The 26,994-nt window shown below is 44.8% G+C and overlaps 2 protein-coding genes across 2 annotated transcripts; one reads left to right on the top strand and one right to left on the bottom strand.

The window, feature by feature from the left end:
- The first annotated feature begins 698 nt into the window (after positions 1–698).
- Positions 699–1,568, top strand: LOC146629838 (uncharacterized). Its single transcript, XM_085355376.1, has one exon. It carries the CDS (start codon positions 711–713, stop codon positions 1,566–1,568), a length of 858 nt encoding a protein of 285 aa, XP_085211502.1. The 5' UTR covers positions 699–710.
- A 3,663-nt stretch (positions 1,569–5,231) lies between these two features.
- Positions 5,232–26,761, bottom strand: pex6 (peroxisomal biogenesis factor 6). The gene is made up of 18 exons (XM_085356674.1): positions 26,232–26,761; positions 25,085–25,690; positions 23,831–24,000; positions 23,659–23,742; positions 21,577–21,682; positions 19,736–19,857; positions 19,476–19,581; positions 19,131–19,333; positions 18,665–18,851; positions 18,309–18,385; positions 17,498–17,615; positions 16,842–17,047; positions 16,680–16,741; positions 16,186–16,294; positions 14,844–14,960; positions 8,806–8,883; positions 8,380–8,519; positions 5,232–5,509 (listed from the first exon to the last, which is right to left on the bottom strand). The coding sequence occupies exons 1-18, from the start codon at positions 26,751–26,753 to the stop codon at positions 5,373–5,375; spliced, it is 3,150 nt and encodes a 1,049-aa protein (XP_085212800.1). The 5' UTR covers positions 26,754–26,761; the 3' UTR covers positions 5,232–5,372.
- Between the last annotated feature and the right edge of the window lie 233 nt (positions 26,762–26,994).

A 26,994-nucleotide genomic window follows, 5' to 3' on the forward strand; every position in this document is an offset into this window, starting at 1 on the left:
ACATTATAAATCATTTTTTTAAATATTCAGGCAAATGTCTTGAGTCTATTGAGTTATTGAAGTTCTTTAAAACATTTAAAATATGTGCATTAACAATATGTAACTATTTACCTGCTGGATGGAGCTATAGAGTACAGGTACTGCTGTATCTACTGTATACAGTTCCAAATAGAGAGGAAAGTTGCTGGCAAACAATCACATCTGCACATTTACAGAAATTGTTTATTGCAAACAATGTGGGGTTTATGTTTTTACACACACGTCTTCCTGTGTGTGCCTTTGTAGTGTCTACCTGTTGTTGCCGCTGCTTCTTTTTCCAGCTCTCCACCACGGCATGCTTCTTTAGTAGGGGAGGCACCCACTGTTGACCATCTCCCTCCCCACAGCCCCTACTGGTCACCTGGTTCTGCCAGATGTTTCTGATTGTTCAAAGGGAGTTTTTCATTCCCAAAGTGTCATTGTTGGGCTTTCTCTGTATTATTGTAGGGTCTTTACCTTACAATACTAAGCGCCTTGAGGCAACTGTTGTTGTGGTTTGGTGCTATATAAACAAAACTGAATAATCATTTAGTGTTTAAAGAAACATTACCTGACAAATCTGTTCACAGGTTGTTCATTGAGTTTAGAGCTACTGAGGTCATTTCTTGTGATTCACATCATTTTAACTGCAGTTTCTGCTTTTTGTCTTTTTAGTGATCTACAGAGTCACCATGAGGACCAAAGCCATCCTTCTTATGTCAGTGTTTATACTGATACTCTTGATTCCCGTATCTTTTGCTACCGGCACTCAAAACTATACTCTAGAGAACAATACGACATCTACTCAAACTTTAGGCTATTCACACTCTCCCTCTGGAGCTACAAACAGCACAACAACATCCTCCCCAACATCCAATTCAGTTACAACCGTTGTTCCATCAGGTACAACAAATACAGCTCTACCTAGCACAACTTCCTCATCCCCCACAACCGGAAAGGCAGTGAAGATTTGGCTTATTGTCATTCTGTTGGTCATCATGGTTTTGATGGTGCTTGTGGCATATCTCCATCACGTGTGCCAGCAGTCCGGCCATAGCGGCTCTGTGCCCAGGTTCCTATTAGATGTGAGGGAGAGGCTGAGAACCTGGATCAGGAACCTGGAGGACCACCAGGGTGTTCAGGTTTGGCCAGGGGACAAGAGACCAGCAGAGGATGCCATGGAGGAGGATGCCATGGAGGACACAGAAGGAGGACAGGCAGATGAGGGAGAGGTGTGGAGGGGTGGAGAAGGAGCTAATAATGAACTAAGCAACGAGGAAAAAGGAGAACACAAGGAGGAAGACAGCGACACTTCGGATGACTGCTCAAGTTTGGAGGGGGATGATCTGAGGGAGAGGGCACTAAACAGACAGAATGAAGAGGAGGGGAACCAGAGCAAGGACAAGGATGAGGATGAAACGAGTACCTCAAGTGATGAAGGTCAAAGTCATTCAGAAGGAATGAGTGGTGGAAATAAAGATGAAGATTCTGAAGAGACTGCACTTGTAATCTCCCCTCAGCAGGATTTATGTGATGTGACTGTTTTATAGTGAAACGATGCATGAGTGAAGGAGAAGATTCTGACTGTTTTTAATGTTACAGAGTTTAGATAGTTACTTTATCGACACCAAATCAATAAATAAATCAATACATTTGCCTTTTTCATAGTTGTCTCTGTGCTCTACCACTGAAACTCCGATGTAAAAAAAAAAAAAAACACTGTCAGTGTGTGATGATCTTCAAATAAACCTTTAAAAAAATCCTCCTCTGTCTGGAATTAACATGAAATTCAGATGGCACAAAGACAGCTTTTTTACTGATGAGTACATAAGTGAGGGGACTACACCTTACAAAGTTATATTCAAAATACCTTTCTTCAAAAGCACTCCAGTATAATGAGCAGACACCGTCCATGGGCTTTTTCTCCAAAGGCCCATGGACAGGTGATAAGAAGCATCAACACCAACTAATTTAAAGACCTATTTGCCAGATATCAAATATTAAAATAGATTTCTATTTCTCATCAGCCCTACTGTTGCAGATTTATGTGAAAATGTCTATTTATTGCCTTTTCTCACTTCCAGATCTCTTATAGGAAAAAGCTCCAGATTCTGAGGTCGTCTTGAGTTTTTTGGTTACCTGGTTGATGTTGAAGGGGTAAACTATGACAACCCCCTTTTTATAACTAAAATATGGAATTATATTTATTTCCAAAGCCATGTGCTAGAAAGAACATAATCATGTGCAACTAACTTCTTTCACAGGCACAGGTATTCAATGACACTCACACATCTAAATTCAGCAACCTGCTTTGCAGGTGTGTTCAGTTCATGATGGTTTCGATCTTGAAACCTCTTCTTTCTAAGGAAGCTGAGAATATTTCGATTAACCTCCAAACTTCTTAGCAGCCTTTACAGATGCACAGCAAAGAGTGTCCTGACAAACTCCATCACAGTGAGGTAATTCCAACAGCACAGTTTGCCTGTGGAGTACCCCTCCCACCACTACAGGAGATTTACATCACCCAGGTCGGAAAAGGGGCACACAACATCATTAAGGACCGCACCCACCCACGGCACACAGATCACACTCCTGCCACCTGGCAGATGCCTGCGCCCATTCCTCTGGTGAGCCAGCCGTTTCCCTCGTTTTCTGAAGGCTCACTTCAACCACCACTACTTCTGTCCCCTGCCTGGGAACTCGCAAAGCAAGAATTTCATTGCTCAGAGTAACCATTTGTGTTTTGCAGTGTACATGACAATAAACTTTAATCTATTACTGAAGACAACAATGCCATCTGCATACTGGGCTTTTTTGACTTGGGCTTCAATCAAAGAGACCACCACTGCAGTGCAAGGGCTCTTTTATACTGTAGTTTAAGTCGATTTAACTGTAAAAGCAGAGCTGCATAAAACCATTTACCTAATTTTGTGAACAATCCTGATGTGACTCCTATTTAAAGTTGTTTGTCTAGAAAGCTGAGTTTTGTGGAATATTTAATATTGCATTAGCTGTAAATTGGCAGATTTTGTTTTGAATCAGAATCAGAATCAGAATACTTTATTGATCCCTGGGGGAAATTATTTTTTGTTACAGTGCTCCATTTTAAACCAACATTAAGACAAGACAGACAATACGCTAACTAAGAATAGTACAATATATACATATATATACATACATACATACATAAGTCACTTATAAATAAATATTTGGAAAAGAAACATGTGTAGTTGTAGCAGCAAACAGTGTGTTAAGTGGATGCGTTGTACAGGGAGATGGCCACAGGCAGGAATGATTTCCTGTGTCGTTCAGTGGTGCTTTTCGGTAATCTCAGTCTCTCACTGAACGAGCTCCTGTGACTGACCAGCATGTCATGGAGTGGGTGGGAGGTGTTATCCAACATTGTCTTTATCTTGGACAGCATCCGCCTCTCCGACACCACCTTGAGGGAGTCCAGCTCCATCCCCACAACATTGCTGGCCTTACGGATCAGTTTATTAAGTCTGTTGGCATCTGCGACCCTCAGCCTGCTCCCCCAGCATGCAACAGCATAGAGGATCGCACTGGCCACCACAGACTCATAGAAAATCCTCAGCATTTTCTGGCAGATGTTGAAGGACCTCAGTCGCCTCAAAAAATAGAGACGACTCTGGCCCTTCCTGTAAAGTGCTGTGTGAAATAGATGCTTCTGCAAATCTCATTCCAGATGTTGGCATTAGTAGTGATGGAGTGATAGTAGTGATAGGTCTGATTCCCATGTTTCTTTTTTTTTGTAATTGGATGTTGAAGTTGCCTGTGGAAAGATAACATTTATAGTATTAAGCTCAGTATTAAGTGAGTGGACAACTGATTTAAGTTGTAGGTATTGCAGATAAATGTCCGTATCCTGTACGTCTGCATCAAGTGAGAAAATAAGACCAGGATATTACTTTAAAAATGTGCTGCAGGTGTGTGAAGCCTTTTCTAACTCGTATGCACAAGTACAGTGGTTTCATGTTAATTGTAAAGTCAGAATTGTTCGAAATAGCACCATCTAAATAAACTTCTAAGGACACATTTGTTGAAACACTTCCACCAGGCTGTCAGACGGGCTGCTATTGTTAATGATTTCAAACAAAGACACCCCAGAGATCCCTGATAAATTTAAAGTATGCAATTAAATTGTTGCAGGATCACATCATGGCTTCTATTCTTTGGACATGTAATACCAACAATAAAAAAACCCGGAGTGGATAAATTACATCTATTATAAACAGCCCCAAAAAATGAATTCTGTTCATCTGGATGTTTTCAGTGGGAGAAATGTTTTGTCACTCATCCAACTGCCTTCTTCAGTCTCAGCTGACTGCAGGTTTCCAACCTTGTAAACATCTGCATAATGACTGAAACCAGCAGCACTGACGGAACAATGGGCTGGGAGGTCAGTTTATGATCATTAATATGCAAATTCTCATGACCACTGAACAACGCTCACTGATCAACGGCCATGAGTCTCATTCACAGAGAGCTGAATGGCTGCAATCACAGCATGTAAGATGGTGACAGATGGACCCTTAGGCCATCTCTGAATGGAGGATGGGGCCTTTCTCTTTTCACGTAAATGGCCTCCCTTGACTCCGCCCTCAAACCAGCGTTCCTCCCTGTCCAGAAAAGGAAAAAGGATAAAGTTTAAAGTAAAAGTATAATGTTGCACTTGGGGAACTATGAGTATCACTAACATGGCTGACAAAAAGGTCCAACAGATTGTGTCTGCTGCTGATTCTTCTTTTGTGGGAGTTTATGGTATCAGCAGCTTTGTTCATGGTAGTTACGTGTAGAAAAACACTGGCTGTAACTTTGACCTATGCATGCTTACATGCATGACAGACACGAGAAGGAAAGCAGGCTGTGTGGCGAGCGTTGCAGGTGGAACCATGGCTCCAGCACAGAAATAGAAAGATCTTCCTTAACAGCATTAAGCTGCCGCTCAGATTTACTGAAGGTGCTGAAACACGACTCCAGATCGTTCCGACGCCCCGCTTATGTGCCAATTACAAATGATGATGGCAGCTCCACCAAACACAGTGAAATTCTACACCAGTTTTCATCCAGCCAGTCCAGGGTCACAGTGAGCCTACAGGCTGCGAGAGGCCGGGTACACCCGGGACAGACTGACGGTCCAGGGTCACACGGCTAACACAGAGACAGACAAACCACTTTTCATTAGTGTCTTTATTAATTAAATATATTACCAACTTCTGTTTAAATGATTTACATTGCCGTGCAGTATTGTACAGCAGTGATGTTTCTGAGGTGATTTAAATGAAACTGTTGAACATCTGTCAGCCCCATGACGAACAGATGTCTGTGTGTTTCTACTTTGCAGCGAGTTTTTGTTGAATGTCTTTGTATCGCAGGAGCTCCTCATCAGAAACTGATGACTTGAAGTTTTCTAAAGCAGTGGAGAAATCCTCAGTAGAGAGGAGGACAGGAGAGTCTTCAGAGTCTAGACCTGACAGGGAGAGAGGAAGGGATGCAGAGGGTAAAAGGTTTGAAGGGAGAAGAGCAGACAAGTCGCGCCGATCTCACCGCCTGTTCAAAAGTTTAAAGATGTGGAACAGGGATCTTTTTGCATCATTTTTGTCAGACCAGCAGAATCAGCTGTTAACGGGCACAACTTTCAGCTGGCAGACTGCAGCTGCACTCAGACTTTTCTATACATATAGTCCATCAGTGTTTACTACAAATAACAACAAGCACAGAAAGAGGAACAGGAAGTGTATCTTTTGTGATCACATTTTTGTTGTTTTTACACAAATGAAATTGTTAAATGTTGTCATTGTGTTACTTAAATTTGTAAGTCTTAGTTCAAGCAGCATGATCAAAGACATTCTTTTGTTTCTGTTGACCTCCCCAGCCTGTGGGTGGGGGAGGCTGTAGTGTTTCATTACAGGGACACATCCTATGTGAGGGTTCTGTTTCTTATTTAGTGAGGATGTTTTACTTCCTGCCTTTATGACCTCACCTGTGTTCGTGTTTTGTGAGACTGTTAGAGGGGTTAAGCCATACACGGGGGGGAGATTAGCCTTTGGTGAGCAGGAAGTCACACAAACGCACCCCCAAAACACGCACCCCCAAAACACACACACACACACACACACACACACACACACACCCAAAACACACACACACACACAATTTTAACCTTTTGTGACCATAGGGGGATTTTACAATGGGTGCTGCTTGTGTGCACTGTAACTGTTTTCAATAAAAGGCGGCAAGAGGAGGTCGGGGTTGAAGTCGTCTGTGGTTGGATTCAGAGACACCGACCGGGGCTTCCCAAAGAGCTCATCGCACAGTTAGGTGGTGTTTCGATGAGGTGTAGTGTACGGAGCAGTCCCTGCTTCACAGTCAGGGAGAGTAAAGCCTACGTGATTCACCTCAGATTTCGTGGAACAAACAACTAGACACAAAACTGAAGTCAATTCTTGAGTTGGATTTATGTCTTAATGATAGGTGGGTAAACACTAGGATTTAACAGGCAGCAGCAATCTACTATTGCTATTGTTGTTTGACCACGCTTGCAAAGACTCTGTTAATAATCTATACAGTGTATGATCCATCAGAGCACATATAACAAGTTTAAAGCCTGAGAGGCCCAGCAGTACTAGCTGACCACAAATCAGTTTGAGTTTTTGCACAGCTATTCTACCACCGTTGTCAGCCCAACAATTTGAACTGTAGATTACAATGGAAAATCTCACAACCCCATTACACTTATCAGCAGCAGAAGAATGAACAGTTGACTGGAAAACCCTGTTAGAAGGACAAGACCTGCAAAAACAATAGAAATGTCAACATATTACAGAGAGCAGACGGGGAGAGCCCTGTGTATAACTCTTCTGGAGCAAAGAGAAAAACCAGCTTCAGACAAATCTGCTAATGCAACTGTGCTAAAAGGGACTTCCTTCCCTCGAGATCCGGTTAAAAAGTGACAGAGAAGGTCTGAGTAAACAAATCAACAGTAATAACGATAAAATCTGCATTATTTATTACTTTCCCAAAAATGAAAGTTAAGTTCATGGGTAAAGGCAACAACAGGTTAGAAGATATAATTAAAATAAAAATGAAATCAGAAAGAAAAGACCGTTATCACAGTGACAGACCAAACCAATAGTTCCACAATCTTGGGAATAAACTTCCCCAAGAAAGTAATTGGGTCACTTCCCTCGACTGACTCCATGAGATTTGGGATCCTGACATTGTGTTGTCTTCATCCAAATATATCACCAACCATTTGTTCAACCCTCTTGGTTCTCACTCGGGATAAACCTTTTTGATGATCTATTCAACGCCCAAGGCCTTCGTTCATTTCAGGACTTAAGGACACGTTTTTCTTCTTACTTCGTGTATCTGCAGCTCAGATCAGCTTTAAAAGCATATGGTGTCCCCTGGGACTCTCCTCTTCCCTCTCATCCCATGCTGGAATGGATCTTGCCTAACTCTGGCAGACCTTCTGTTTCCAAATTCTACAACAAATTAGCTGAACAGGGTATAAAGCCCCTGCCCATTGAATCTATTTGGGTCAGGGAACTGGGAGGACTACAGGTTAATGTAGACTGGGATACAGTGTGGTCTAATCTGAGTTTGACTTCTAAGAACCTGGCGCATCAATTGAAAACCATACACAGAACATACATTACACCCTGTAGGAGGTTGCAGATGAAACTACAGGCTACGTATCACTGTCACATCTGCAATGATTCGTCACCAGGCTCGTTCTTGCACGTTTTGGGACGGTCCTGTTGTATCCAATTTTTGGGTCTTTGTGAACTCTGTGTTATCTGAGGTGCTGGAAGTTTTTTTATATTCCCAATCCTGGTCTTTGTCTCCTTATGATACCTCTGAAATCTCCTTAAAACAAATAAAATGCAAAATGTTGTTCGCTGGATTCACATCCTCTTCCTCCTGGAACAGGCAATAACTGGTTTTGACTTTGTGTTTGTTCTTTGCTGTCCCTATGCCTTGTGACCAATGTTTGCTTTGCTACTGCAGTTTACAGTTGTGCTGTATATGTCTGTACCCCCCCTCCCCGTTTTAAATCAATAAAATGTTGATCACAAAAAAAAATGTTAATAATTTAAATATAATACTCTAGATCAGATTTCTAATCCCTACACCTAACCAAGGAAGCTAAGAGTAAAATATTTGTGACAAAAGGCCGAAACACCCTGTGAAGTTGAGGCACACAGCTGACAATGTGTCCCCCTGAAAAAGCTTCGGGCTGCCTTTCCTCATAGTAGTCATCGCTTAAGCAATGCATCATCAGGGATTGTAACATCTAGTCCTTTCAATGAATCAGAATGAATCAGGTTTCCTCACCGTCACTGATGAGAGAGATCTTCCTCTTGATGGCTGCCATCGTGGCATCTGAACAAAGAGCGTATAGGTCAGCACCGGTCATGTGAGCAGGGCAGCAGTCCACCACCTCTTGGAGATTCACAGCAGGGTCTAACTGAAATCTGGAACCAAGAAAAAGCTCATTTTAAAAGATGAAGTTAAAGTATAGTACTTACCATTTAAATGGACTGATGCTACGTAAACACAAATTTCTCATGCTCATAATTTCATAATTTTACTTTAATCCGATGACAGGTTCTCTGTACTGAAGCTGTGAAGACCAAAGTATTTAATGAAACATATCAGAATGAAAAATGTCGGAGAAAAAAAGCTCGATGGCTGTTTTTTGTGCCTAGCTTTTTGCAGCTTGTGTAAAGGCCCGGCCTTCGCAGGAAGTGCTGTTCTTACTTTCTGAGGATGGCCTGAAAAACCTGCAGCTGGGAAACACGATCCTCATTGATTCCCATGTAGACCAGCTTATCAAACCTAAGAAGACAAAGTCCAGGAGAGGTTCAGACACACACTGAAATCAGAGAAATCTGTCTAATTGATTCCAAATGAAACATAATGTTATATCTATAACTGCTGTTCCCCGAAGGAGAGGAACGAGGTACAACATGGGGCTGTTCGATGTAACGATATATATCGGATGACGATATAAAAACGTCTGTCGTTTCATTTTACGCTATCGTTTGTTTCGTGGTGTCGCACGTGACACGCTAGTGACACGATCCTGTTTAGACTTTACAAAATAAACTGAATCACGTGAAAGATGCAGAGAGTTTATGAATGAGAAGCAAAAAGAGCCGTCAGGTGCTAAAAAAATAAACCTTAGACTCAAACGTTAGAACAGGCTTTTCCCCGCAGCACGCCGTGTAATAAATACTCAAAGAAAACGGCGCCGTTACAACTTATGACTAAAAATGTATCGTTTCATGCATCGTTAAAACACTCGCCTCCAGCTACAGGACGCGCAGCTGGAAACACTTCACACAAGTCGAGCTGCCCGAGGTTCACAGGATTTACAGAAAATGTTACATGTTTGTGATTTATATCGTTATTGGGACGATAGACGTCTTAATATCAGGATATGAGATTTTGGTCATATCGCACAGCCCTAGTACAACACATAAGTATTTGATATTACGCTCCCACGTGCCCTGGCTGAAGAAACCTTTATTCACACCTTTAAAGCGGATGGCCCGCGATGACATGCGCACGGCCCCGCCTACATATATACCCCGTGTCATCACAGTCATCCATCAGTTCGATAGTCGCTCTTCACCGAGCCAAGCTGTGCGGCAGGGCAATGTTGTGTTGTACCTCGTTCCTCTCCTTCAGGGAACAGAAGTTGCCCTAGGATGATATCTAAAACTGCAGGACACCGGCCCTCAAGGCCTGATGTTGCCCACCCCTGGTTTAGACCAGAGGTGTGGACTCGAGTCACATGACTTGGACTCGAGTCAGAAATTTTATGACTTTAGACTTGAAAAAATGTTCTAAGACTTGTGACTTGACTTGGACTTCAAATTCAAATTTTATTTGTCACGTACACAGTCATACACAGTATGATATGTAGTGAAATGCTTGGACAACTGCTCGTGACCTAAAGAAAACAAAAAAGGAAAAGGCTATGAATAAGATAGGAAATAAATATGAAAAATTAAAAAGGGTAAATTTAACTAGGAAGGAATAAAATATAAATTAAGGTTAAAAATGAAATAACTGTACAACACAAATTAGAATGAAGGGTAAATTTAACTGGGAGAATAAGATAAAATATATAAATTAAAGTTGAAAATAAAATAACTGTACAACAAAATACACAATATAGAACTATATAAGAATGTATGAAGAAATCTAAATCTAAATAAATATATACACAATAACAGCAGCTGTACAAGTATTAACCGGAAATGAAGAATATAGTGACCAGTGTTGTGCAAAACCAAAGTCCAGAAAGTCCAGTGTGTGTGTAAGAACCATATGTGTGGGTCAGTACTGTGTGGTGGTGTGATTGAGAGACCGTATCGCCTGCGGGAAGAAGCTCCTCCTCAGTCTCTTGAACTTGAACCGGTTTACTTGAAAAGACTTGATATTTTACCCCAAATATAAAATTTAACATGCATATTATATAGAGATTGAAAATGTGACGTCATTCACGGGTAGAACCGCAAAGGATTCTGGGAACTCGTGGCAAGCGGTACTAGCGCACGCAGGCTTTCAATTGAAATCAGTTACACAGCGATAAAAAGAAACACAAAAATGTCAAGAAGCTGTTGTATTATTAACTGCAATAGCCGGTCGCATGACAGCCACGGGAAGCCGACGGGTAAAGAGATCGGTTGTTATCGGATTACGTCGTTGAAGAGAAATTGTTCGAGCCATGTTTCCGAAGTAACAAAGACGCGACGGATGGCCTGGATTGCAGCCATTCAAAGACCAAATATAACGTCCCAGAACACTCCAGCTCACAGGTTAGTCTGCTCCAAGCATTTACACAAAGGTCAGTGTTTTTTAGTAGTTAATGCGTCATTTTCATAACATAAGTGGTGATATATGTTACAAGCAAGTCTGGCGCTGAACAGAAATTGTCGCGCTATGCTCCTTTGTTTATTGTGCATAAATAGTGAATTGTCCTGACACAATATTGCGTTTCGCCTCTGTTATTATGGTACATTGACAAAAACATATACTTTTATTCACAGGATAAAACAGGTTTTTTGTATCACTAATTGCCCAGTACGATTACAGCATACAGTATTGTTGTCACTGCTACATTTCTGTGATGCTACCAGAAATTATTTCCACTGCTAATTAATTACCGTTGAGCTCAAAGGTTATATTAATAAACGGTTAACGAATGTGTATTTATGAAGACGATTTGTGAGACTGGTAAACTTATGATAGGTACGATGGTCTTTCGTTCTACACGGTTTCAAGGTCCTGTACCCATCCGGCGGTAAACTGTACCTGGGCTTGTTGCAGTGACGTTGAGCATGTGTTGAGAAAAACACAGATTTAAAAATTACATGGTCTAATATTTACATTTAGCATAACTGCAACATTATTTTTTCGTTTTTTTTTTTAAAGACTCGAAAGGACTTGAAATTCAAAGTTTCAGACTTGTGACTTTACTTGGACTTTTACACCAGTGACTTGAGACTCGACTCTGACTTGCCTGACATTACTTGAGACTTGACTTGAGACTTGAGGATAAAGACTTGAGACTTACTTGAGACTTGCAAAACAATGACTTGGTCCCACCTCTGGTTTAGACAGAGCCCCCCTTAGCGAAGCAGACAAACACTGGTCACATTAACGCATGTTTTGAGTGGACCAAATGTAGGTACATAGCACACGCACCGGACAAAAAGAAAGCATCCTTCTCTGCTCCTCAGACGCAAGAGGAGGGGAGCAAAAGCTCAGCCACTAAATGTCCATAGAGCTAGAAGCTGCAGGAATGACCGTGGGAAAATGGGCAGCATTCGGGCACAATCAGGAGAGAACTGTGTGCAGGAGGGATGCACAGGCAGACGATGAAGGTCACCCACTCGCTTTGCCAAAGCGAGAAGCATATTATATAATATTTCATATCCAAGACCTAATGGGTTCAAAAAAGGGGGCGCTCCAGCACCAAAGACAAGTCCCCTGCAGGGACACTGTACTTAAACTTTATTGTCATGACACATGTACAAATACAGGGTATCGAAATAAATTCTGCATCTAATCAGAAGTGCAAGAGCAGTAGGTGCAATAAGAGCAGATTAACCTAACCACAGGTCTCAGCCGGCAAACCCCTTTTAAAGAACGTATGGCGAGGGCATGTGCACCTGGTGTCACCCTGTCAAAGTCAATATGACAAGCAGATATAGCTACTAAATAAACCTTAACTGTAGAAAATGAAAGGGCCTCATCCAGCAGCTCCTGCAGGAATGTCAACACATCCACAACAGAGCACTGGAATTGGAGAGTGTGGCAGTCTCAGCAACATCGCTCCAAGGCCTGCTATTTGTGAGGGTACCAGCCTCTAGTGGACGCTGCGGTAGCAATCAAGATTGACCAGGTAAGCATGAAGGCACCACAGATCCGGGTGTGGGTGAATCACAGGTGAGAGGAGGTCCCTGTGGAGAGGAAGCTGCCAAGGACTCACTGCCAGCAGACCAATTATCTCTGCATACCATGACCTTGTGGGCCACCAAGGGGCCACTAGAATCAGAGAAAGACACTGGTGAGGCTCTCTCTAGAACTGGAGATATCGAGAGGAATGCATACAGGAGCACGTCTGGCCATTGGTGCGCTTGCACGTCCATGCCCAAGGGTGCAATGTGGTCAATTATGGAGAAGAACAGGGGGCAGTGAGTGTTTACCCTGGAGGCAAAATGATTGGTGCAATTTGCGCCTTGCCAAACAGATCCCAAATCTGGGCCACTATCAAAAGGGTGGAACCTCCATTCCCTCACCAGAGGACCCCCTGTGGAGAGAAGGTCTGGCCCCAGGTTCAAATGGCCCATAACATAAGCGGCTCTCAGAGACATAAAACGAACACTGCACCATAACAGTAGAGAGTAAGACAGATTCAACAGGGGAAGGGAGCGTCTTCCTCCCTCCCTGTTTATGTAAGAGACCTCTGTTGATTTGTTTGCACTGACTAGGACATGCTGGCCCCTCAGAACTGGACAGAAATGAGCTCCCATTTATGCATATCATCACCGGCCATCTGCCGGTTGCAGCAGATGGCCCTGCCCCTCCCTGAGCCTGGTTCTGCTGGAGGTTTCTTCCTGTTAAAAGGGAGTTTTTCCTTCCCACTGTCACCAAAGTGCTGCTCATAGGGGGTCATATGATTGTTGGGTTTTTCTCTGTATGTATTATTGTAGGGTCTACCTTACAATATAAAGCGCCTTGAGGAGACTGTTGTTGTGATTTGGCGCTGTGTAAATAAAATTGAATTGAATTAAAATGCTTGAGAGCCAAGAACACTGCTAGCAGCTCTTAGTGGTTGATGCACAGATCACACTGGGCTGTGGTCCAGATCCCTCTCACTGATGTGCCCTCACACAGTGCTCCCCACCCCCTTAGGGAAGCATCTGTGGACACCACCTTGTGAAACAACACCCTGATGCAGCACCCCGGCTCCCTACAGGACCAAGAGCTAGCATGCAAGATGCAGCACTGAAACGCTCTCATCTTTAACAATTCAAGTGGCACTACAGTGATCATAGAGTAAATCAGCAATGAAATGCAGCTGACAAACGTGCACAGCTGGAAAGCAAGCATATTTCCAAACCGAGGAAAGAAATGTGCTGACTCTGAACTAGCAAGCTCTTTGAAAGTTCACAGAGAAACCCAGTGCCTGAATATTTGACAGAACCAGAGGCAGCTGTGTCGCCACCTACTCTCTGGAGCAAGCTACAAGAGCCCAGTCATCTACATAAGCTAAGATGCAAATGCCTCCCTCTCTGAGGAATGCCAATGCTGCCTCGGCACATTTTGTGAAAGTGCGAGGAGCGAGAGACAACCGGAATGGCAGCGCCAGGTATTCATAGCCTACGCCCTCGAATCCAACCTCAGAAACTGCCTGTGGTTCGGGTGTATAGCCACATGAAAATAAGCATCTATTAGATCAGTTGGTTTGAAACAATCTTCCAGGCCGACTGCATTCAAAAGCTGATTGTTAGCATCTTCAACTTGTACCTTTGTAAATATTTGTTCAAGACTCGCAGGGTGAGGTCCCAGCGGGCTGTCATCAGGAACCAGCAATCTGAGCTCCTGGTACATCCGGAACATAGTGACGGAGCTCATGACTCGGATGAAGCCGGGGCCCCAGACTCAGATTGGAGAGGGTCATGGAGTGCGACAACCGTATGTCCCAGCACTTTCCCCACAAACACCACCTGTCTTTCCAGCCTCGAGCGCCGGAGCTAGTGACAAAATAACAGGCTTCGGCTCCATCAATGCTCTCATAGCGTGGACAATCTCAAGGCAGACGGGGCACGCATCGTGCTGGTCCCTGTCGTGCAAAGAGAAACCGCACCCCTGAGGACAGGGGCAAACAGAAGATTTCTGCCTTGCTTGCTTTGATTTGGTGTCCATTCCAAAACGCTAAGGAAAACTCGAACTTATCGCTCCACGGGCATCCTATGCACCTACTGTGCATTGCAGGCCAACACCAACAGGGGCAGTTAAGCTAATTTCAAGGCGGCAGACAACAGAGCTAAATAGAAGGGGGAGGATGCTTATGTGTTGTGCCGAGTGAAACCACTGAAAGGGAACCAGAATTGCTTTATTGAAGAAGTCTTGAATCTAGGAATTGCAAACAAAAACTCATCAACTAAGCAGCAAGGTAATTCTGTGGTTCATTAAGAACTGATTTGTTTTTGGAGCCAGCACAACACCCTGTGAAGTGATGTAAACATAACTGTGTGTGAGTGAGTGAGAGCGCTGACCTGCCAGGTCTGAGCAGTGACTGGTCCAGCAGGTCTGGACGATTTGTGGCTCCGATTACAAAAACCCCACCAGATGAGTGCAGCGCATCAAGCTCAGCCAACAGCTGAGACACAACTCTGTACAAGAAGGCAAGTAAAATTTATCGATGGTACAAGAGCTGAGCACAGTAAATTATGTCTCTCAGTAGGGCTGCCACAAACGATTGTTTTGATAGTCACCGATTATTTTTGCGATTAGTCAACTAATCAGATCATCATCATCCATTGGACGTAAAACGTACAGCTTATTGCACCAGCAGCATCTGCTCTTATATAACTATCATTAGCTTACAGCTTTAAGTGTTTAAGGTCTGTGCTAACTAAAAATAAAGACAAGATGATAGTTTATTAAATTTTGATGAAGTTTGCAGATTGTTTCGGTGAAGTTTAATAAACTCCTTGCTATCTAAAATATAACAGGACACCGGAGTAAACTCTGGAGCATCTCACACTTCTGATGATCAGCTGTCTGCTTGACGTTTATTCAGCTGTGTAAAAACTATAACTTTAATCTCAGCCAAACCGATTTACTCAGGAACAAATAAAATACTAAAAAAAAGCCAAACAATAACATTTTTAAGTTATCTAAGTGACTCATATATCATGTTTAACCTGAGTAGCGAAAGACGGCGGTGGGTTTGAAAACAGCCGGTGTCACTAGAGCCGGTGCTCTCACGGCTCTAGTTAGCCTTGCCCCCGGCTAGCTATCGAGCTAGTGGGTAACAGACGTCTCCAAAAACGTCGGAGCACTTTTGAAAATATGTGGTGTCCTGATAAACTGAGCAGATATTTGAGGTTTACACAGCTACATTCTCGCCTGAAAATATGTTAAATGTTTATTTTGTGACCCAGAAAGAATAATAAGAGTAATATTAAAACTAACTAGCTACCGCCATTGTTGGAAACTGAGCAGGGCTGCGCTATGAATTCTGGGACACAGTTTCTTCTTCTTTGGTGTTTAACGGCAGCTGGCATCCTTGTACATGCAGTGCTGCCATCTTCTGTTTCAGTCCGTTATTACACTCTTAAATCCTGCTACTTATTCCTGCTTTTGGGATCTTACAAAGCTTCAAACGACGCGTCGACTATTAAATCAGTCGTCGACGATTTTGATAGCCGACGTAATCGTGACTAGTCGACCAATCGTGGCAGCCCTATCTCTCAGTCAAGGTGCCATAGTGCTTCCCAATAATGAAAGAGATTCATTTCTTTTGAACAAAAAAAAAAAGAAAGAAAAAGAAAAATCAGAAACAACAAATATTATAAATAATCAAACAAAATAAAAATGAAGGCGTGCACACACCTGTCCATCACCCCTCCAGAGTCTCCACTGCGCCCTCTGCTGGGAGCCAGAGAGTCTAGCTCGTCAAAGAAGATGACGCAGGGAGCTGCTGAGCGTGCTCTGTGGAAAACTGATGGCAATCCACATCACGTACAAAAATATAACATTTACTTAAAAATGTGTTCCAATTTAACTCTGGGTGATACGTTTCTGGGAACAAGAATATTATTCACTGTAAATGCAGCAAAACAAAAAAGAACAAACAGGAAGAGACGACAGTTTGTTTGTTTTTTACAGTGAGCCATTTTAAAAAATAAACTTCAATTTTTTCGGTAATGGCTTAAAGAAGGAGCGGCACTGTCCAGGCACTCTGCCATGTTAAAATGAAACAATGTTCCAAGACAAACAATAATGTGGCTTTATAGTAACTCAGTGAGTTTTCAGTCTCAGACGTTAGCTTGAAACTAACAACATTACCAAAACAAATATGGTTGAATGTAAAGACTAAGAAACACCTTCTCTGATGTTTTCTTCACTCTGACCCACGTACATGTTGATGAGCTCTGGACCTTTGACACTAAAAGACAGAAGTAACAGTGTCAGTGAACAAATGCTGATTCTTTCCAGCGTGACGCCTTTCTGCCTGTTTCGTTCCTATGAAGTGGAACGAAATCTACCTGAGGAAAGTCATGGAGCACTCAGTAGCCACAGCTTTGGCCAACAGAGTCTTTCCTGTCCCTGGTGGTCCACACAGCAGGATTCCAGTCCGGTTCAGATCCAGAGACAAGAGCTGAGGACACTGCAAAGGAAGCTGAACCGTGTCTAGGATCTCCTTCTTCACATGCTGGAGACCGCCGACATCCTCCCAGCGCACATTAGGTATCTACTCACAACACGGACACAAAGGACAACAACGTGGTGAAACAAGAAACAGCTGCTTCTTTCCAATTTATTAAGCTGCACCTGTGACACACACACACACAGTATCTATACAACAGGAGTGACTTAAACACAACTCTCCACTCTCACTGTAAACAAACAACCCGATGACACACAGAAGTCTTTACTGTTATATTCACTTTTTTGTAAATAATGAATATTATGTTTACACAAACAAAGATCACTGCCTGTTGTGTCAGTTCATTTTTCCAAACATGGACTTGAATTTCTAAAAACGGAGTAAAGGTTATTCCGCCGCTTTGGTCGGCTCCACCACAGTCTGCCACAGACAACCATTCATGCACAACAACTTGTGTGTGTGTGGCCTTATTAGGGGCACTAACAACAACGACAGCAAAAATGGAAATATAACGGTCTTTTAGTCTTTGGTCACCTTCGGGGCCCCGATGGCCTTGGACAGGATGTCCTGCAGGATCTCCAGAGCAGAGGTGAAGTCCTGGTTCAGGATGGTCACTCCGCTGGAGCACAGATCCTCCTGCTGCCGAGCACCACTGCACAAACAACAATAAAGACGGAACTACAGGCTGTTCAGTGAGACGATCAAGTATTCACACAACAACAGTGGGCGGTAACCTACAGCATAGAACAGCCGTATTTAAGACACAGACAACAGGATACGTAAGAGGCAAAAATTTACAAAGCAGCACTGTACCAACTGTTGTCTCCACAGTTCTTTAAGCACGAGGTATGCAGGGGTGAGGGAGATATGGTGCTGTGGAGAAGAAGCTCTCTGAGGGTTCTACACCAGGGGTGGGGAACTCCAGGCCTCGAGAGCCGGTGTCCTCAGCATGTCCTCAAGTTCTCCAGAGGCCTGGCAATGAACTAATCATGTGATTCAGGTGTGTTGACCCAGGGTGAGATCTAAAACCTGCGGCCCTCGACGCCTGGAGTCCCCCACCCCGGTCTACACCTTTTTCCAGGAGGCAGAAGGATGTTCAGTCGAGACCTGAGAGGGGAGCATTCAAGCTTTCCATACTGAATTAGAGCTTCAGACACAAAAACCAAGAAGCTGAGAGCACCGAGCTTCAGCGTTTAAAAACCCCACCACCTCGCTGTTTCCAGGACCACAACCTTCAAAACCAACATGTTTCAGAGACTCGGTTATAGACTACAGGTGATGAAGTATGACACATTTGATCTGGACTAGAAGGTAATCTTGTCCTGTAAGACATAGTTATTCTCACCAGCTGTGGATCAACCTCCTGTAGGCAGCTCTACCAGCCTCAACCAGCAAAGCACTGAGGTCCCCCAACACGAAACCCTGTGGAGCAGAGGAAGAACATGTGGACTGAAACAGGAACCACACTCGGGAAGGGCAACCAGCATCCAAATCCAGCCAGCTGTGGCAACTCCTGAACACGGGAGCAGCTAGAAGAAGCTTTTTGGCTTCATGGTTAGAAACAACCTGAAGCCTCCCCCAGAGTAGCTTTACAGATTTGGACCAACACAGCTGCCTAACATGTTGTCACCTGAACGCCTGAGCTTTAACAGTTCATTCTGCCCCAGTGGTGGTGTGAGTAGAGTCGATGTCATTACTCACTGTGGTGAGTCTGGAGAGGTTCTCCAAGTTGACGTCCTTCCCTAAGTGCAGGTCTCTGCTCAGGCTGGACAGCATGGCACGCCGCTGCTCTTCAGTTGGACTCTCTATTGCTACCTGATGGACAAACGCTGCCATGATGCCTGCAGGCAAATCTCGAACTTTGCAGACAGTTGCCACCATCACCACACTGAAAGATAACCAGAGACATTTGATTATATTCTGAGCCGTGGCTCACACAGGAGACTTCCAGTTTGACTAAAAACACTTCAAGTCTCTGCTGCTCGGAAGCAGAGCCGAGTGAAAGTGCAGCTGTTGGTGTGGCGCCGAGTCATACTCTGCGCTCCTGTAGTGGTGCGTGGTTTACAGGTAGGGGAGGTAATAAAAGGAAAGCTCATTTCATCAACATGATCACCTACTCGATGAGCTAGACCAGTGTATTGAATGAGGGTTAGAGGCAGTCACTGACCTGGTGGGGGCGCAGCTGAGCAGCTGGCAGAGCTTTGCCTGGACCCTGCAGTCGCTCTCGACAGCCCCTCGTGATCTGAGGACGAGCTGCAGGTTCCTGAGCAGCAGAACGCAGGGCTGCAGGGCCTCGGCCCTCTGAAACACTGACGCCAGCTTTACCTCAGAGGCTGCAGGACTGTCAGCGCACAGGCTCACACAGTCTACCTGCAAACGAGGAACAACAGCAGCCAAACAATACGTTGCCTTTTATTTAAAGACAAAATATTCTCCTGCAGAGAGGAATCATGAAGAATGTGCTGGTGTCTAATTATCTTATCACTCTAAACCTTGAGCACAGCTGTTGTACCTTCAGCAGGTGGAGGTTTAGTCTGCCACTTGCTGCCCTCACTGCTGCCATCTTTCCACTTCCTGCAGCACCGTGAAGGAGGACCGTGCAACCAGACAGAGAGCTGCTGCGAGCAGACATGCAGCCAACATCAGCAGTGTGCCATCATGCATCCCTCTGTTACTGAACTAGGTTTGTTTATGTGAACTTCAAGCTCAGGTCCTATTGAGTTGTATTTTTCACTGCCTGATGTTGTAAATCGGAGCAGACAGGTCGGTTACCTGTGCTGCAGGTGAGGCAGGATGGTGTCGATGAGGAGCTCCACAGTCTTGTTAAGGCCTGGAGGAGACAGAGCTGCTCCCTCCACGAGAGAACATGGGACGGGGCTGTTTATAGATGTTCCCTGAGGAGATGGGGGAAGCTGTCAGAGCAACAACGCTGACTAACAACAGCTTAGATTTAGAAAAGACTGCACTGTGAGCAGGATCCCTGCAAACAAACAGTCTCATTTACTCGCTGTGATAAATCAACAGTGCCTGCAACCCTGTTACCCCCGAGATAAGGCAGTGCAGGCACAGAGGACGTGAAAGACACACACACGAACGAGGGGCAAAAATAATAACAAAATGAGAAGGAAAGAAAAACTACAAAGACAGGAAACATGCCAACAAAACACTGAAGATGGAAATGAGATCAAATAAAGAAAAAGTGCATCTATTGTGAGTCAGGGCTCCCCTGAGCTAGCGCCCTCAGACACAGCTAAGCTGCTGTCTGACACTTTGGGAAAAGCCTTCATTGGACAGACAGGAAGGCAGGGACACAGGGAGGGAAGCGGGTCGGACTCCAACCCAGTGAGCTAAAAATGGGTTTATTCAACGGTTTAAGTAAAGCATTGAGATCAGCTGGCTGACATGGTCACTAAACCATATCAGAAGAAAGCTTTTACAGGATGTGTTACACTGAGGTATTCACCAGCTTCACAGCATTCAGCTGCATCTGAGCAGACAGTCCAACCCTGTGCACTTCAAAATGAATGGTACACAGACGGATTCTTATAGAGCGCTTTTCTACTCTCCCGGAGTCCTCAAATACAACACGCCGCATTCACACAATCACACCCATTCACTCTAAACTGAGTGCTTTCTAACTACATCCACACACATCCACACTCCAATCATCGGGGAGCAACTTGGGGTTAGTATCTTGCCCGAGGATACTTTGTGGAGCCAGGGATTGAACCACCAACTTTCCGATCAGTAGGCGACCTGCCCTACACCTCCTGAGCTACAGCCACCCATGAATGCTACTTGAACCAGTAGTCACACAATCATTCATGAACACCAGTAACCCAGTTTCACTGGCAGCGTATCCAAAATAAGTGTTGAACACATCACCAACTAAACGGATGTGTAGAAGTGCTGCTGCATGAAATTTTCAACAAATGTCGACAACTACTAATTAAATCCACACATGTAAAGAAATCAAACCATAGATGTCCATAAATGCCACAGGGACACAGTACTGAACACATGAAGAAAGGGAGCTGCAAACAGGCGCCAGCTGAACCCGATCAGTAATCAGAAAGCAACACTCAGTGCACATATCAGCGGGTTCAGTCCCAACTGATAGCCTATAAAAAGGTGTGTCATTACCAAAGTGTCACACAAGAAACGATCGTACTTCACAGCCTTATTGTTGCAAACATACTGATGGCATCGCTTACAGAAGAATTTCTAAACTGCTGGAGACCAGAACATCAGCTCCCCGTGAACTGGCCTCGACCAGCTGCTGCCCTCAGGATTTCAGACAGAGTGAAAAGAATTACTGAGAGTTGTCCGAGGGGCCGACATGTGCAGAGCTACAGAAAGGCTTAGGACCAGCAGGTGCATCAGTGCACTCAACCACCCTGACCTGCATGTGCGCTTACCACACAGGACTCCATAGCTGCAGACAAAGCGTGTTTTAAGTTTGCTGAAGAACATTTAGAAGAGCCTGTGAAACACTGGTCTGGTCAGATGAGGCCAAAATCAAAGTCTCTGGATCCAACAACATACCGCATGTTTGGAGCGCACAGAGGAAATGAAATAAAGAAGAATGACTGAGGTTAGCGGTCACTGTTCACCATATAGAGCGAGGTACGCTGTCTGCTGGCCAAGTAAGCTCCTCCTCCTTCTTCTCTTCCTGCAGATGAGCATACCTTCTGCACCCTGAAGAACAGCACCGGACACCTGAAGACGTTCAGAGGACACATTTTTCACTGAACAGTCAGACAGTGATGCAGTGCATTAGCTACGGCAGTAAACAGTTTCTAACTGCAGCGTCTCTGGAGCCCTCCAAAGAACACACAGCATCCTCCACTGCACCAAAGAATAAAACAGTTAAATGTGGATTTTTAAACATTAGTTTTCTCTCTTCTGAGCTTTGTTGATTTACTCTTACAGCAATCTGATGATTATGATGGCCTAAACGAATCCACACATTAACAGTCTGGGTCTTTGGTTGCTTAATAAGCTGTAGTAGGAGATTGCAGCCACTCCTGCTCCTCAGCCTGTGTGTCGACGAGAATTCAGAATTCAATTGAATTTATCTGATTTCTCAGGATTTTTCGGCCTATTGTTTAGAGCTCAGCTCAGACAAAATGATTATTGTGGATGATTCCAACATTAATTTAGAAACTTACAGCCTGAGAGTGGTTTTTGAGTGTAGAGTACGCTTGGGGAGTGTGATTGTGTGTACAGCGTCTCTTTATGTCTGTCTCCACGTTGGTTGAGTGTGGAGTGAGTGCACATGAGAGCATGAGGGTGGGAATGGATGTTTGTATCTGTGTGTGCCTGTATGTCTGTGTCTATATGTCAGGTTGGGTATCAGACGCCACCTCTCTGGGGACACCTCAGGCCCTCCAAGGTTTGGAGGCCTATCTCCACCCACCACCACTTCCCCTGCCGGTGGCGGACTCCCTCAGGTGTCGGTGCGTTGGTGGTTCTTTGTGTCTGGGGGTGGGCGTCCAGGTACACACCGGCTCACTCCTTGGCGGCCGCTTATCGGGGCCTGGAACCTGGGGCTCGCTCGGACCACTTCGGAGGTGGGGTGCCCCCGGCCTCTCGGCCTGGGGCTCGGTCACTCAGGCACAGCTGGCTGCCGGCGGAGCTCACGGGCGCGTCACTGCAACCCCCCCTGGCTTCTGCTCTGCGGCTGCTGAGTGAGCCCTCATCTGGGACTCTCCTCAGCTCTTACTGGGACAGTGGCGCGGCTGCCCCTCTGTTGGTCTTCCTTGGTCTCTTGTGTTCTGGGGGCCTCTGGATGTCTGGAGTTTTGATCTCCTCCATACCTGCTTCATACCCTGGAGGACGGGGCTGTGGCCCCCCCCCCCCACACTCCCTAGCAGATCGTTACATGGAGAAACCTTTGGAATACAAGCACGCTGATCCACACAGGTATGCACACAGGTGTACACACGGGTGTTCACTGCTCGTAGACTTAAATTACACCCTTCTTGGCTACTACTTCGAAGCACATCTGTCCTGCGTGCTGCACAACAACATTGAATATTTAGTATTTACTGCTGTTTACACTTAGCTAGATTAATGCGATGGTGTTGTGTTTAGTATGTTGCTCTGTTTTTTTTGCTTGTCTTCTATTCCTCTCTCAACAGGTGATCCAGGAGATTTTTATTTTTTTCTCCCCCCCTTTCTCACTGTCCCTCTCCCCTTCTGTTTTTCCTTTCCTTCCTCTTTCTTTCTCCCTTTCCTATCTCTCACTCATGTCTGTCCCGTCTGTAACATCTGAAAATAAAATATAATAAATAATAAAAACAAAGATCGACCAAATGGACCAATACGGCAATGCCACGAAGATCCATTTGGCAAAGTAAATCCATTGGGCATCCTTGTTGGTCTTCAGACAACAATTCTGATGGCTAAAGAACCAAATGGGACAGGCGAGAAAAAAAAGAAAAAAAGAGAGTGGTTTTTGATCTATTAGGCTCAATTTGCTTCTCTATAAATGTAAATGAACCCAACCACCAATGTTCTGACATTTAACAGTATTCTCTGAGAAACTTCGTCTGATATTTCATTTATTAAAATGTTTGAATTATTTTTTCAAAAGTTTTTATCTTGAACAAAACAAGTGCTCCTAAGAAACACTGATCTGATTTAGGTAATGAGCATAAAGACTTGTCTTATTAACCAGTAATAAGCGGCACCTGTGGATCCCTTCAGGGGGGGTCTCGAGCAGGTCTGGATGGTTTCCAGCTGGAACGGTCAGAACGTCTCCTGGTGACACCAGCCTGAAACGAGCCCAGACAAACTGCTGGAGTAAAACAGTGCTGCTTTCTTTCTACATGTTAAGGACACTGTTTGGATGCATCAGTCAACCTGGGCGTGCAGAAATGTTGAGCCAGCAGGTTGTCATAGCAGCCCAGGTTGTTGTAGGATGGAGAGGTGACCAGCTGGATGTGGAGCTCGCTGGCATACGGTGGAGAAGCCGAGCGGCAGAACGTGTCAGAGCGACAACCGCTGGGTTGTGGAGGAGGGGGGTCCCACCTCTGAGACCAGACGAGAGACAGAAACAAAAAAACCAAACACTGAAGGTTTGCTGATGGGATGAAACCTTTTTTTTTTGCTTCACAGCGAGAAGGTCCTGGGTTCAAATTCAGGATATTTATGGTGTGAAGTGCACAACACTGGATAACTTTAAGAAGAAGGATCAAAATCGTTTAACTGATCAAATATGAGTCTTCAACAAATATACAATGCCTGCTGGCGACAGTTTTTTCCTGTTGCACTGACACTTTATTTGAATGAATTTGGAATCCTGGAATAGAAGAAACTCTTCCAGATTAATGGATCATCAATCAGACCTGTACAAAAAGAGCAACTGGTGAACATTGGCACCAATGCAGTCCGTCAGACAGCTGATTCCTCTGTGAGCACCTGCTGAGCGTTAAAAATGTAAAGTCATTTAAAAACCTGATATTCGAATGTATGTGAAGAAACAGACTTGCTCACAGCTGTGCAGTAGTTTATTTATCCGACTCTGCTGGATCCAGCTGGTGGCTGTGCTTATAGTTTTCCAAACACGTTTCCAAGTCGAACATACTGTTTGTGGCCCATGTCTGGTAAGGGTGAGCAAAAGGTTAATGACAGGAAGCAAACCCTGATTGGTTCATACTCTTACCTACTTTTTTCTAAAGTGCGGACCAATTCGAGAACAACGGGCCCGTGGGCACAGACATGTGACGACGGGGCAACCAAGAATAAAACTGATTTACTGGGAGTTACCGTGCACTTACTCTGAAAGTCAGCCTGGCTCTCTCAGTCTTGGATTAGTGTATGGGCTTACTGTTTAGGTGTTGTGTTCCTGACATGATTTAACTACCTCCTCACAGCAATGCACTCCTTGGCTGCAGCTGGTGACATTTCTTCTGCTCTGAAGACTCGCTGTGAGCTGGTGAGCTTCTCTACATTCAACTAGTTTGCTCATCGAGGCTACAGAGCAGAGCAAGGACGACTGCCACCAGGTGCAGTCCACCCACAGCACAAAACGCCCACTGTGCAGATGGCTAGCTAATCTGTTATCTGGTTACAGTTGCTCGTTTACTGAAATGTTTGCAGAGTGTGTTGAAGCACCTTCATCCTGAGCATAAAGCTGTTTACAGGGATCACTTCTCCTCCAGTCATGTTGAACCACAGAGGAGGTGATATGAGGCCCAGGTCGTCATGGCTCTGTAGTTCTGGACTTGGTGGCAGATCCATCACCACCACAGAGACCAGCCTCTCTCTGCAGATGCCCCCCGTGACATCGCCCTCTCCTGTGGGTCCTCTGGATTCGCCGAGCTTCGACAGCCGTACCCACTCCTGGTTGAAAAGCCCCAGTCTGAGAAGCAGCTGTTTGGTCACAAACACACAGCTGTGCAGGTCCACGGCTACCCCATATTGTTCTTTGAGCTCGAGCCATCGCTGGGTGTCCATTACCCGAACTTCCACTCTGCATAGCAGTGGACACGGGACACCTGGGAACCCAGAATCCAGCACGCTCCTGTTATCAAGCAGACATGGGCCAGCACAAAGGCCGTCAGCGTAATGAGCAAAGTCTGACACACAGAGTCTGAGTGGCCTGCAGGGTGGGGGGGTGACTGAATCCCAGCAATCTGTCAGAACCAGAGAGGTATCAGCTGTGATCCTGCCCTGTTTTACAGGACTGCACTCCAGCACCAGCAGCTCCAACAGCTGATGCTGCACCATGAACAGAAAACAGAAGCAAATCAGTCTGTATTCTCATACCTCCATCATATATTTATTTCAGAGCTGTAACAAGAAGCTGCTCAGTGGAAAATGATTCACTGCGATTATTAGAATCAGTGAATCGCTGAATTTAGAGCTTTGAACAAAACAAATAACATGCGTCTTTGTCTTCAGCTGCCACATAAACATCAGACTATCAAAGATCCAGATGAGCGCATTGTGTTTAAAATATTAAAGGGCGGGCGAGAGGGCCTCAAAACGATTTCACCATAATTCTAACATTTACAAGTGTAAGTAAATAAAGGGCCTTTTCCATCCTCTTCTTACTAACATGACGTGTGAATCTAAAGCAACAAGCATCACAACACGAGTCAAACATAAAGCACGTTAGGCTAACATGCACTGTGGAAGTAACATAAACACGGGCACGTTTGTTGCTAGCTAAAACAAACATTATCAGTTGAAAACAGAAATGATGTTTACAGCTTTTCTTCACGGTGGGATTCTAAATCGATCTGACTCTGAACATCACCTGTCCTGGGTCTTCTCCCAGGATTGTATGTCGGGGGAGCAGCAGCGGGTCTCCTTGCCGAGCCAGCAGCCAATGTCCCGGGCGGCAGAGTTCCAGCAACCTGTTGGTGAACTGCTCCGATCCAGCCAGGCGGAGGCTCTGCCTGCTGCGGGCTCCAACTACGACTCTGTCCAGGCTGACGGGCTCCACAGCTCGGACGGTTCCGGTACCTCTGAACTGCTGGAGCCCGTGGTGCCGCAGGAAGAGCCGGCTGGCAAAGAGCCGAACCCGTGGCGCTGACTCCGTGTTGGCTGTAGGACAGGTCACTCCGTCGGCCGTCTCTTCTTCGGTAGTTTGCTGAACACGCAGTAAAATGCCCGTCCTGCCGGAGCTCTGAGGCCCCTGAGGAGTGAAGAGGACGGTCGGCGGATCCGTGTCATTTAGGAAGACACGGTCCAAGTGTGGTTTTAACATCAAAACATCCAGAGGACTGAGGTGAGACGGGAAAGTCTCCAAATAACTCAGCTCAACCTGAACCGCCATAACTAATCTTCTTCGGTCCCTCTGCTTCTTCTTCGTTCCTTCTTAATACTGCGACCCAGCGGACGAGTAGAGGAACTACAAGAGAACCTGAGGACGAGCTCGATGCTCGGGTTTTCGTTTCTTTTCATTACATCTAACGATGTACTGCCCAGTGTTGGGCAAGTTACTTTGAAAAAGTAATTAATTATAGTTACTAGTTACTTCTTCAAAAAAGTAACTGAGTTAGTAACTGAATTTACAG

The sequence above is a fragment of the Diplotaxodon limnothrissa genome, linkage group LG6, assembly GCF_057381915.1.
Source record: "Diplotaxodon limnothrissa isolate DT_005_m linkage group LG6, D_limnothrissa_male_GT1.1, whole genome shotgun sequence".
NCBI lineage: Eukaryota > Metazoa > Chordata > Actinopteri > Cichliformes > Cichlidae > Diplotaxodon > Diplotaxodon limnothrissa.